The sequence below is a fragment of the Bos taurus genome, chromosome X (assembly GCF_002263795.3).
Source record: "Bos taurus isolate L1 Dominette 01449 registration number 42190680 breed Hereford chromosome X, ARS-UCD2.0, whole genome shotgun sequence".
Lineage (NCBI taxonomy): Eukaryota > Metazoa > Chordata > Mammalia > Artiodactyla > Bovidae > Bos > Bos taurus.
The window spans coordinates 18,812,539-18,825,641 of record NC_037357.1 but is presented as its reverse complement, the minus strand read 5'-3'; the positions used below and the strand labels follow the sequence as shown (position 1 = coordinate 18,825,641).

The window sequence follows — 13,103 nt, the reverse complement described above, 5'->3', positions numbered from 1 at the left end:
AAGAAAAGGCAGAGGAACCAGAGATCAAATTGCCACATCCACTGGATCACAGAAAAAGCAAGAGAGTTCCAGAAAAACATCTATTTCTGCTTTATTGAGTATGCCAAAGCCTTTGACTGTATGGATCACAATAAACTGTGGAAAGGGCACGTTAGCCAAGCCCATTTCCCCTTCGCGGGGCGGAGCCCTGATCATCTCCAAACCTAGGGCGGCTCGCCCTCACCATCACTGTTGCACCTGCGCACTTCAGATCACCTGTCTCGTGGGCTGAGCCCACACTGCTTAAGACTCCTGCATTCTTCGTCAGGAACCTCGGCCCCGCCCCTCAGATTTGGACCCCGCCTCCTCGGGTGGGCGTTAGCCCAAACTCCTTCCCCTATTCCCGCCCCGCCCAACTCAGCCCGAGCGTCACTCCTGCGCACTAGCAACCACCAGGTCGTGTAGGCGGAGCCCAGCCCGCCAGCTACCGCCCATGGCCCCGCCCACCTGGGACCGGGCCCACCTCCGCATACACGCACTTCCCGCCACGCCTCTTCGCCGCCCATTGCCGAGTCCAGTGGAGCTCGGAGAAGCAAGCAGGACGCGATGGACGGCCGAGTGCAGCTGATCAAGGCCCTCCTGGCCCTGCCCATTCGGCCCCAGACGCGTCGGTGGAGGAACCCGATCCCCTTCCCCGAGACGTTTGACGGCGACACCGACCGGCTCCCGGAGTTTATCGTGCAGACGGGCGCCTACATGCTAGTGGACGAGAACCTGTTCACCAACGATGCCCTGAAGGTGACGTTCCTCATCACCCGCATGACCGGGCCAGCCCTGCAGTGGGTGATCCCCTACATCAGGAAGCAGAGCCCCCTCCTCAACGATTACCGGGGCTTCCTGGCCGAGATGAAGCGGGTGTTTGGATGGGTGGAAGACGAGGACTTCTAGGCCGGGAGCGCCTCGGGTCTGGGGGCGGGTGCTCGGGGGAGGGTCCGCCGCGCCAGTCGCCGCCTCCCAGATCGCCACAGGCGTCCTCCCGCCGTGTCCCCCCTCACCTTCGGGTGGCCGCGATCTCCCCCGTGCTCGTGTCCCCTCCCGCGTAGTGCTTGCCTTTGTTCCAGGAATAGCGCTCCAGGTTCCCGCTGCTGCCGCCGCCCTCGGGCCACTCAGGCCTCTCCCCTGCACACTTGGACTCGGTCCTGCTCTCCAACTGCAAGCCGGGCTCCTGTTACCCACTGGGCAGACCACCCACACCCAGCCGCTGCCAACCGTCCACCTCCTGCCAGACTCCCAGGCCCGCCTCCGGGTGGCCAGAGACCTGCGCTGCGGCGGCCATCACCGTGCACCGCATTCCACCCACAGCCTGCAGCCTTCGGGGATCTGGACTCACCCGGGAGGTGTCTGAGCTGGCCACAGCCTCTGGACAAACAAGGATTCCAACAGCTCGCACCATCCTGGAGGGGCCGGCCATCCTTTCACCTGCGATGGGACCCAGGTCTTCCCTACCCTAGAGACATCTTCTGTTCCTGCTGGGTGTGACCGCCAGGTCCCAGGGCTGCCTGGCAGCCAAATCGAGTCACTCATTGTCTCCTGTGGACCTGTTGGTTTCACCCAGAATCCAGTTCTCTTCTGAATGTGCAGCTGTCTCTCTGATGTGTGCCTTTTGTTCAGCACAGTAACCCCTGCACTCTGCCCAGCTCTTCTACACTACCTGGACAAACGTTTTTTCCTTATTTTCAATAAATGTCAGATGCTGTTCAAAAATAAATCGAGTCTCAATGAATATGGCACTGCGACCTCCCCAGTCCAGTAAGTGGGGTCCATGTTTGCTCAGAAGGTATGTCCTCTGCCATTCTGTGGCTGATGTGGTGTCTTGTATTGTCCAGTGAAAAAGATAGCCCTGTGGTGGTCCTGGTGATGGAGACCCCACTGGTGATCATTCAGTCCCAGATGCTGACTCTTCCAAACCTGTCAGTTCCATGCCCCTTCCTTGGGAAATGGATCTGGATTCGATTTTGGCCAAGGACATATCAGGAAGAAATCAGCTAGGAGACTTTGGGGAAATACTTTCTCTTTTCCAAAAAGCTGCTTTTGAAAACATAATAGCTAATTTTTACAAATCATGAATCCCACACATTTGTTGGTGAACATCCGTCAAAGTTTTATTTAATCTATTAACTGAGGAAGCCAGCAGAATGAGAGCTGGTTCAGAAAAAGCATTTACATTCATGGAGCTTTGATTGTTATGTGGAGGAGAAGGGAGTGCAGAACTGCTCTTGTTAAATCTAGGTGGAAACCGGGTTGAGATCATGCAGGAAAATAAAATTATATTTTTCTCCAATGGAAAGAAAAGCAAAAAACGTTACTCTTTACTGTTTCTCTTTATGCTAACCTATTAAATCATGAGTACTGAAAAAAGCCTCTACTACTTCATCTATGGCTGGGCAACTTAAATTTCCTAACAGTCAATGATTGCAGATGGGCTTATAGGGCAACACTCGTGTGATGTTAAAAGGCAATAGAATCATCTCTCCCTGATTTTTATTTTGAGTTATTTTTCCAAAATACATGAAAGAGGTAAGGAAAAGACTGAGCTTAGTTCATGCATGGGTTGGCTTAATATGTGGTAGAAAGCAAAAATGGGCCATGATTTCAGGACAAAAAAGACTAAAGAGCACAGGCCAATCCTTTGACTTCTCTTCCTTCTGCGTCTAAGTCATCTGACTTTCGACTTTGTCTTAAATTGCTGTTTAATCACCCTTCACCTTTTGTTGTCTTTCTGCAGTTCATCAATAGCCTTGTGTAACAATCATCTATTTTCACAGTCTTTATATTAATAATTACCACTTATTCTGAACCACTCAAACTCCGGAGATATTGCACCTTCCAGGAAATCTATTTCCATTAGTGTCCAATATCAGTTTACCACTAGCGAAATTTTTGACCATTGCACCATGACCACATCACAAGGGTTATCAGCACATCACTTACCACCAGTGATACAGTCCCCATTTCTAGCCAGCTCGCAGGTACTTGTGCTCCAAAAATCTATTTCATAATCTGCTTCTTAAGACTGCTTCTAGAATTAAATATTGGATAGGCCAAAAAGTTTGAGTTTCCCTAAGATTGGTTACAGAAAAACCCAAATGAACTTTTTGGCCAACTAAATATTATACTTGCAAGTTCCCCCAGAAACATCTCAAAAGCACTTGTAAGAGAATGAAGGTTTGCAGAAAGGGAGAATTTGAAGAGCTATATAGTTCCAAGGGCTTCCCCAGTGACACAGTGGTAAAGAATCGCCAGCAATGCAGGAGACACAACTGTGATCCCTGGGTCAGGAAGATCCCCTGGAGGAGGGCATGGAAATCCACTCTAGTATTCTTGCCTGGAAAATCTCATGCACAGAGGAGCCTGGCAGGCTACAGTCCATGGGGTCGAAAAGAGTGGGACACGACTGAACGTGCACAGTTGAAATAGAGGGCTCAGCTTATCCTACAGGGATATCTAAAGCTAGGATGGCCATTCAGAAAATTTATTTATGGAGAAGATGAGGCCAGGTCTTTGTGCCTCCACACCGACCAGTCATTGGATGTGGTCTTACCTGGAGGAAGTAGTGTACCCCTGGGCAAGGCAGCTCCCTTCAACCCATAGCAATTCCTAGAGGGTGATTCAGCTATGACTCTCAGCAGCCTATATTCCTAGCATCTGGGGGCATGTGAGTGCCTCAATCATAAAAGTGGGATCTGGGCAGTGCATTACATCATTCACTTCACTCATCAAGAAAGGAATGGGATCAGTATGATGGAACATAATTCAGCACTTAAAAAGAATAAGATACATTTATGCCAGCTGCTTTGGAGAGATTGTTCCAAGGTTTCTAGATAAAATGTGTAGAAAATTGCCTAATGTAACCCCCTTTTTTGTTAAATATACATTAGGCTTACATATGAATACACACATACACACATGTTATGTAGACATGAAGAACTAGGTGGTTAGTATGGATCACAAGAAATGGGAAAGGGTTGATGCCATAGATGGAGTAGGGACTTTTGTGGAGGACAAAAGGAAAGGAAAAAAGCTGCACTAAAATGGGAAATGGATCTGGATCAGATTTTGGCCAAGGCGATGTCAGGAAGGAATCATCTAGGAGGCTTTGGGAGGGGTTAATATGTATCCCTGAAAACTGGAAAATCATTAGAAACTTGTGAGAGTGATATAATCTTAATCGGGGTCCTGACAAGAAATAGATGCTACACACAAATGTAGCAGTGAGGGAAAATTAATGAAGAAACTGTGTAAAAGGGTTTCAGTGTGGTTAAAAGAAATTGTAATACATTGGATCAATTTTGTACAGATACTCACTCCTCGCTACACCCCCCCCCCCACAACCTTTGGGATGGAGTATACACACCTGTTCCTCTGAATTTAGGCTTGGCCAGGCACTTGCTTTCATCAGTGAGATATGAGCAGACATGAGGTGCCCAGAGGATTTCAATATGCTTGTGTGGTTTTGCTAGTCTTCTTGCACTCCTATGATTGTCTTGAGAAGAGCTTGCCCCAGGTAACTGCTGATTCCAGTGTTTGAGCTACATAGTAATTCACATGGAGCAGATCTGAACACAGTTTGCATCCTAGAGCCAAGCCCATCCTAACTGCATTCTGAAGTAGAATAGCCCCAAATAGGCCATAGCACATGAGCAAGGAGAACAGGTGACTGTCCTAAGTTTTGGGGAGATATCTTATACAGCATTATTGTAGCAATAGCTAACTATTACTGACACCAACAAGGGATTTTTAAATACCCTGAGGCTAGCAATAGTGGGGAGCTGTTACCTCACCCAAAGCATGAAGGGGTAGTGTTAGTCACTTAGTTGTGTCCGACTTTCTGTGACCCCATGGACGGTAGCAAGCTCACCAGGCTCTTCTGTCCGTGGAATTCTTCAGGCAAGAATACTGGAGTGGGTTGCCATTTCCTTCTCCAGGGGATCTTTCTGACCCAGGGATGGAACCCGGGTCTCCTGCATTGCAGGCAGATTCTTTACTATCTGAGCCACCAGGGAAGAAGGGGTAGTAAGGGCAGGGAATGGTTACTGGAGCACAGTAACCTGGACAGAATTTGTGGCCTTTGGTAGAAGAACTCAGCCACAACCATCTTTTAGTCTGGTAGAGATGGAGCCTTCCCAGTGGCCAAACTCAACAAGAATCCAGAAGGCAAGGGAAACATTAATGTAGTCCATAACGGTCAGCTTCCTGGGCACAGAGTAGGGTGGAGGAGAGCGGTTATAAAAGGACAAATGGAAGATATTGAGAAGATATATGAACAATCCATTCCAAGTGAGGAATATGCAAAGAGATGCACAATCATATTAGTAATCAGAGAGATTTTAAACAGAACACCATGGGACCCCATTTCAAAACTATTATGTTGGTAATAGTAAAAATAATGACAATATCAAGTGTTGAAGTGACATGGGGAAATGAGAATTCTCATATACTTCTTTTTTAAAAATTTTATTTGGCTGTTCTGGATTGCTGAGTGTGGGCTTCTCGTTGTGGTGGCTTCTCTTGTTGCAGAACATGGGCCCTAGAGTGTGCTGGCTTGGTAGCTGTGGCACATGCGCATAGTTGACCTTCAGTATGTGGGATCTTCCCAGGGCAGGGGTAGAACCCATGTCCCCTGCATTGGCAGGCAGATTCTTAACCACTGGACCACCAGGAAAGTCCTCATATATTGCTTTTGACAGTACAACAAAATTGGAGATGAATGTGGCAATGCCTTATAAAATTTGACATACATGCCCTACAAACAAGCAATTCCGATAAAGATGTTGCCTGTAGCATTAAAAAAAAAGTGTGTTTTGATTAGGAACTCTCTTAAGCTGTATAGCACCATTGTCTACATTAATAAAAGGTGCCCCCTTGTGGTGAAAGCAATCTTATGTGTGCACAGTGCGGCAACCAGATGGTATTTTCCTGCTTAAAAAAAGCAACTCATAGTAAGTTCCATTGTTTGACTTGGTGAAATGGCTTGGGGCTGGAATGCAGCCTCAGTTACTAGCTTGGTAAGGGGCACTTGAGAAGTGAACAACCTTCTGGACCATAAGCAGGATCCCTGTTTGTAGTCCCTGAAAATTGGAAACATTAAGTATCATTATGGAAAATGCATACATACATGTATATATAGATATTTCTTTTTGTCCTCTTTATATATAGTCACTTTAAATTTCAGAAAAGTTTCAAGAATAATTCAGGAAACTCCTATGTTCTTTATTGCATTAGCTTTTTCTCTTTCCCTATCTACCTTTAGCTATATATATATATAAAATATGTATTTTCCAAATCATATGCATCATAATATATATAATACATCATATAATCATATGAATCATTTATATATAATCATATACGTACATATACACATATATCACTATATATATGAATTTTGTAATTATTTGACAGTAAGTTCATTAAAAACAATAATGTATATCTAGAAAAAAACTACAACTAAGATAATATTTAAAGGTTAAATACCAAATGCTTTCTTCTGAGGTCACAAACTGGACAGAATTATCTAGTAGCACCATTTTTGTCCACAATGTCTTGGAGGTCTTAGCACAACTAGTCAATAAAAGGAAATAAAGGATATTGAGATAAGTGAAATAAAGCCCACTATTTGAAGGTCTGACAGTATATAGAAAATTCCAGTAAATCTACAAATAATTAGAAATAATAAATTTAATGATTTTGCTGAATCCATGAATAATGTATACAAATTTAAAGAAGACAATGACAAGTATTGGTGACAATGTGGAGAAATTAGAGTCCTCATATATTGCTAGTAAATGGTGCAGCTACTGTGAAAAACAGTCTGGCAGTTCCTCAAAAAGTTAGGCATAGAGTTAATAATACCATACGACACAACAAGCAATTTCACTCCTAGGCATGTACTCAAGAGCACTGAAAATATACATCCCCACAAAAGCTTGTACATGAGTGCTTATAGCAGCACTATTCATAATTACCCGAAAATGCAGACAACTCAAAAGTCCAGGAAGTGATGAATGAATAACCAAATATGGTATATCCATGTATTGGAATATTATTCAACCATAAAGAGGAATGAAGGACTGATACATTTGATGAACCTAGAAAACATAGCACTTAAGTGAGAGAAACCAGCACAAAAGACACATATTGTGTGATTCTATTTATATGAAATATCCAGAACAGGCAAATATATAGATGCAGGGAGTTGATTAGTGATTTTTGCAGCTTGGGGGAGGGGATAACGGGGAGGCACAGGGTTTCTTTTTGGGGTAATGGAAATGTTTTAAAATTCAGTTCAGTTCAGTTGCTCAGTCATGTCTGACTCTTTGCGACCCCATGGACTGCAGCACACCAGGCTTCCCTGTCCATCACCAACTCCTGGAGCTTGCTCAAACTCAGGTCTATCAAGTCGGTGATGCCATTCAACCATCTCATCCTATCATCCCCTTCTCCTCCTGCCTTCACTCTTTCCCAGCATCAGGGTCTTTTCCAGTGAGTCAGTTCTTCACATCAGGTGGACAAAGGATTGGAGCTTCAGCTTCAGCATCAGTCCTTCCAAAGAATATTTAGGACTGATTTCCTTTAGGATGGACTGGTCTAATTTCCTTACAGTCCAAGGGACTCTCAAGAGTCTTCTCCAACACTACAGTTCAAAAGCATCAATTCTTTGACACTCAGCTTTCTTTATAGTCCAACTCTCACATCCATACGTGACTCCTGGAAAAACCATAGCTTTAACTAGATGGACATTTGTCAGCAAAGTAATGTCTCTGCTTTTTAATATGCTGTCTAGGTTGGTCATAGCTTTTCTTTCAAGGAGCAAGCGTCTTTTAATTTCATGGCTGCAGTCACCATCTGCAGTGATTTTGGAGCCCAAGAAAAGAAAGTCTGTCACAGTTTCCCCATCTATTTGCCATGAAGTGATGGGACCAGATGCCATGATCTTAGTTTTTTGAATGTTGAATTTTCAGCAGATTTTTCACTCTCCTCTTTCACTTTCATCAAGAGGCTCTTTAGTTCCTCTTCACTTTCTGCCATAAGGGTGGTGTCATCTGTATATCTGAGTTTATTGGTATTTCTCCTGTAAATCTTGATTCCAGGTTGTGCTTCCTCCAGCTCAGCATTTCTTATGATGTACTCTGCATATAAGTTAAATAAGCAGGGTAACAATACTCCTTGACATACTCCTTTCCCAATTTTGAACCAGTCTGTTGTTCTATGTCCAGTCCTAACTGTTGCTTCTTGACCTGCATACAGATTTCTCAGGAGGCAAGTAAGGTGGTCTGGTATTCCCACCTGTTTAAGAATTTTCCACAGTTTGTTGTGATCCACACAGTCAAAGTCTTTGGTGTAGTCAATAAAGCAGAAGTAGATGTTTTTCTGGAACTCTCTGGCTTTTTCTATGATCCAACGGATGTTGGCAATTTGATCTCTGGTTCTTCTTCTTTTTCTAAACCAGCTTGAACTTCTGGAAGTTCTCAGTTCACATACTATTGAAGCCTGGCTTGGAGAATTTTGAGCATTACATTGCTAGTGTGTAAGAAGAGTGAAATTGTGTGGTAGTTTGAAAATTCTTTGGCGTTGCCTTTCTTTGGGATTGAAATGAAAACTGACCTTTTTCAGGCCTGTGGCCACTGCTGAGTTTTCCAAATTTTCTGGCATATTGAGTACAGCACAGGTAGTGGTAATGGTTGTATAGAGGAGGGCATGACAACCCACTCCAGTGTTCTTGACTGGAGAATCCCCATGCACAGAGGAGCCTGGGGGGCTACAGTCCATGGGGTCACAAAAAAAGTCAGACACAACAGAAGTGACTTAGCATGCATGCACACAATTGTTGTACAACTCTGTGAATATATTAAAAACTACTGACTTGTATAGTTCTTTTAAAGAGTGATATTGTAGTGTGTGGACTATATCTCAACAAAGCTATTGTAAAAAGCTAATTGTATTCCTATTTCCTAAAAATAAACTAGTGGGAATAGTATTTAACAAAAATAATACCACTTATTATAGTTTATAAATTACCAAATACCCAGGAATAAAATATTTGCAATATTTCAACACTGGAAAATCCAAAATATTACTGAAGTAAATTGAGTAGCAAAATAAATGGAAGGCTATAACATGTTAATGAATTCAAAGACTCAAAATTGTTACATTATATATTCTTCCAAAATTTATTTTTAGATTCAGTGTGATTCCAGTCAAAATTAAGCAGGCTTTAGAAAAAAATACAGGAGGATATCTTCCTGATATTCGGTTATTCTTAAACAAGATACAAAAGTTAACCATAAAAAATTGATAAGTGACTCTAAAATGTATATGAAAAGGCAAAGAATCTAGAATAGCCAAGTCACTATTGAAGAAATACAAAGCTGGATGACTTACACTACAGGACACCAAGGCTTATTGTAAAAAAAAAAAAAAAAGCACATGGTATTTGTGCACGGAGGCAATGGCACCCCACTCCAGTACTCTTGCCTGGAAAATCCCATGGACAGAGGAGCCTGGAAGGCTGCGGTCCATGGGGTCGCTGAGGGTCGGATACGACTGAGCGACTTCACTTTCACTTTTCACTTTCATGCATTGGAGAAGGAAATGGCAACCCACTCCAGTGTTCTTGCCTGGAGAATCCCAGGGACGGGGGAGCCTGGTGGGCTGCCGTCTATGGGGTCACACAGAGTTGGACACGACTGAAGTGACGCAGCAGCAGCAGCAGCAGACAAATAGACAAATGGAATACAATAAAAAATCCAGAAAAAATTTTACACTTATATAGTCACCTGATTTATGACAAATACACTGTCTCAGTTCAGTAGGGGAAAGAATGGTCTTTTCAATAAATATTTTTGGGTCAATCAGATATCCATATTGAAAAAAATTAACATTATCCCTTACCTCCCAGCAAACATAAAAATTAATTCAGTATAGATTATAGACTTAAATTTGAAAGCTAAAACAACCTTTCTGAATGTTGGAAATATTCTATACATTGATCTGGGCCGTAGTTACATTGATATATACATATGTAAAAATTCATCTACCCTATGCTTAAGATTTTTGTTCTCTACTGGATGTAATCTATTTCTCATGTTTTTAAATATAAGAAAAGAAAAAGAAAGGATTGCATATTTAGATAAATAATAGAGAAGTTGCAGAACATCAAATACAAAGAAAAGCTCTTAAAACAACCAAAGAAGAAACACAAAATTAAGCTGACAGCTAATTTATTAACAGTAAAAATAGAAGCTAAAAGACCATGGAATAATATTGTTTTCAACACTATGATTCAAATTTATCACATTTTAATATTTCTAATATAAGGGTGTTTCCTACAACTAATTTTAGTCTTATAAATTGTTGTTGACCAAGTGGCCATTGTGACATAGTATCATTGCCTGCTCCTGTGCAAAAAGAAAAAGTATTGCAGCAAATCTTTCAGAACTAATGCCCATAGATAAAGGAATGAGAGTTGAATAGTCGTAACTATTACATAACTAATGTTTGGGGCACATAGTACAATATTGTGAGGATAAACAAACACATGGGTGATTCTGTAAATGAAAGGGATTAACAAAAATAATTTTTTAAAAGAATGGGGAAAATACATTTTCAGAAATGAAAGGCATAGAATTTCCCCCTAATATATCATTGTTAAAAGAGTACATCTAAAGGATACTTTACAAGAGGAAAATGATACCAGTAAAAATGTCTGAGATGAAAGAAGAGATGATGTGGCTAAATCTAAATGAACTATAGCACAAATATTTAATTTTGAGTTTAAAAAATGAATGAAGCTTAAGTAATGACATGAAGAGTACTTACCCTGATCACAAGAAGAGGTGATTATTTGTAATTAAAAGGTCCAAGCTCTTTGCATTCTTTCATTAATTTCTTCTATTAGTTAAAAAGTTAAATTCTCTATTTCTATTCTTTTAGTGGTTGCTCTGAAAAGTTAACATCCATGTTTAATAATATAGAAAATTAACCGATACAAAGAAATTAGAACAATATAATTGACAAGAACTTAGACTCTGACAATGCCAACTACTAGTGAAGAAATGCGGAGAAGGCAATGGCACCCCACTCTAGTACTCTTGCCTGGAAAATCCCATGGACAGAGGAGCCTGGTGGGCTGCAGTCCATGGGGTCGCTAAGAGTCAGACATGACTGAGCAACTTCACTTTCACCTTTCACTTTCATGCATTGGAAGAGGAAATGGCAACCCACTCCGGTGTTCTTGCCTGGAGAATCCCGGGGACGGGGGGAGCCTGGTGGGCTGCCGTCTATGGGGTCGCACAGAGTCAGACACGACTGAAGCGACTTAGCAGCAGCAGCAGCAGCAGCAGTGAGGAAATGGGAACACATATATTGAGGAGCATAAATTAAGAATTATTTTGGAAAACAACTTGGCAGTGCCTTTGGATTAGTTTCCCTGTAATCTGACTCTGGCCAAGGACTCATATAAAAGTAATATATGTCAAGAAGTGGTCCAAAAAATATATGGACAGGAAAAGTGGGGAAGTAAACTGTGGAGGGGGTGCAGGGAAGAGAGTCAAGCAATATTTTCTACCAACCAAAATCTCCCAGAGAATCCCTTTGGCATATCCATCAATAATTAGTTTAAATTACAAGATACTCACTCTTCAAGCTTACAAACAAAGGGGGTTCTGATAGCCTGTGGGCAGTCCTATGAGAAAGAGCCACAGATTCTGGCTATTGGGAACAAAAGCAGAGAGGAGCTGAGGTGCATGAAAATGGTAGCGCGTTCTAAAACAGCATTTAACAGCATCTGCTTCGATAGGCATTAGTTTCAGTATTCAATAGCACACCTAGAGACTGCCCCTCCAGTCCCTCTTACAGTTGTTTGCAGTAAGTGCTCAGATATACCTGCTTAAAATATCTGGAGTATATTCTCCTGTTTGCAGATATCTGTTTATCTGTGCTGTTCTGAAGAAGTAGGCAGAAACATGGACCTTGTCTCAAGATGATGATGAAATAGAATCATGCGAATGATGCACATCTAATATTTTTGGTACCTATTAGGAGCTCAACACACATAAGTCTTCATCACTTTTAATATTAGATATTAACATGTTTTATTTTAGGCAGAGTGAACAATGCTGCCCTGATGTTATGGCTACTTACACAGCAAGTTCTTTGCTTGTCATCTTTATGGCCTTGATTATGTAAATTGTGTGGATATCAATTCATCAAATAATGGGTTCAAATGACCCCTGGTGGCCTGAGGTTCTGGGATTGCCCAGGAGCCTCCTACTCAAAGCACTCTAGTGATCTGATAAAACTGACCATTCAGGCAGAATATCCATTCAGCTCATTTGGGAGATAACTGGATGGTTGAGGAGAGAAAGACTTTGAATGCATCCAGAGTATGAGTGCCATTCAAATAATCAAAGTACAGAAAAGAACTGAGAATGATGGTTATAGTCAAGATGTTATGCATCTTTGACTTTCAAGATAGGCTGTCTCTGCGTGATTCTATGAAGGGAGCACAAAGTAGAGTACTGGAGCCATTTGGAGGATTCTAGGCAATCCTCCATGTTGAAAGTAAATTTGAATGTTCATATCCTTTAACCATATATTCTCTAAACAACTGGTCCAGAACCACTTTAGACTAAATCCTCTGCTTAAGATTTCTTAGTGGGTATGATTGTGGGCTCCACATTTGTGGGTAGTTACATATGAAGTTTTATTTGATGTTCAGTCCTTTTGTTTTCTCTCAACATCTCATGGCAGGTATTCTTTTTATTTTATTCAATATTCTACTTGGCAAATTTGCTAGAGTTAGCAAATTAATTGAGTATACCTGTGTTTCTTCTTTTGGGAGGATGGGAACCCTTCATTGTTATAGACCTCCGTGAACTCTGAAAAGGTCTCAATTCAACTTCACAATTGTCTTTATCTCTAGAATGTCATTTAACATCCAATACTTGAAAGTTGATTGATAAGCTTTCATATTATGAGTTAAATATTGCTCCTTATAAAGACCTAAAAATGATTTTTAAAATTCTAGCTGTATTATTTTCATACTTTCAGATGTCAACAATCTC

At 41.8% G+C, this 13,103-nt stretch overlaps 1 protein-coding gene across 1 annotated transcript; it reads left to right on the top strand.

Annotated features, from left to right (window-relative positions):
• The first annotated feature begins 539 nt into the window (after window positions 1-539).
• On the top strand, window positions 540-1,747 carry LOC511516 (family with sequence similarity 127, member A). Its single transcript, NM_001075522.2, is given in 1 exon segment — window positions 540-1,747. A coding segment is annotated over 1 exon segment (342 nt). The 5' UTR covers window positions 540-585; the 3' UTR covers window positions 928-1,747.
• The last annotated feature ends 11,356 nt before the right edge of the window (window positions 1,748-13,103 follow it).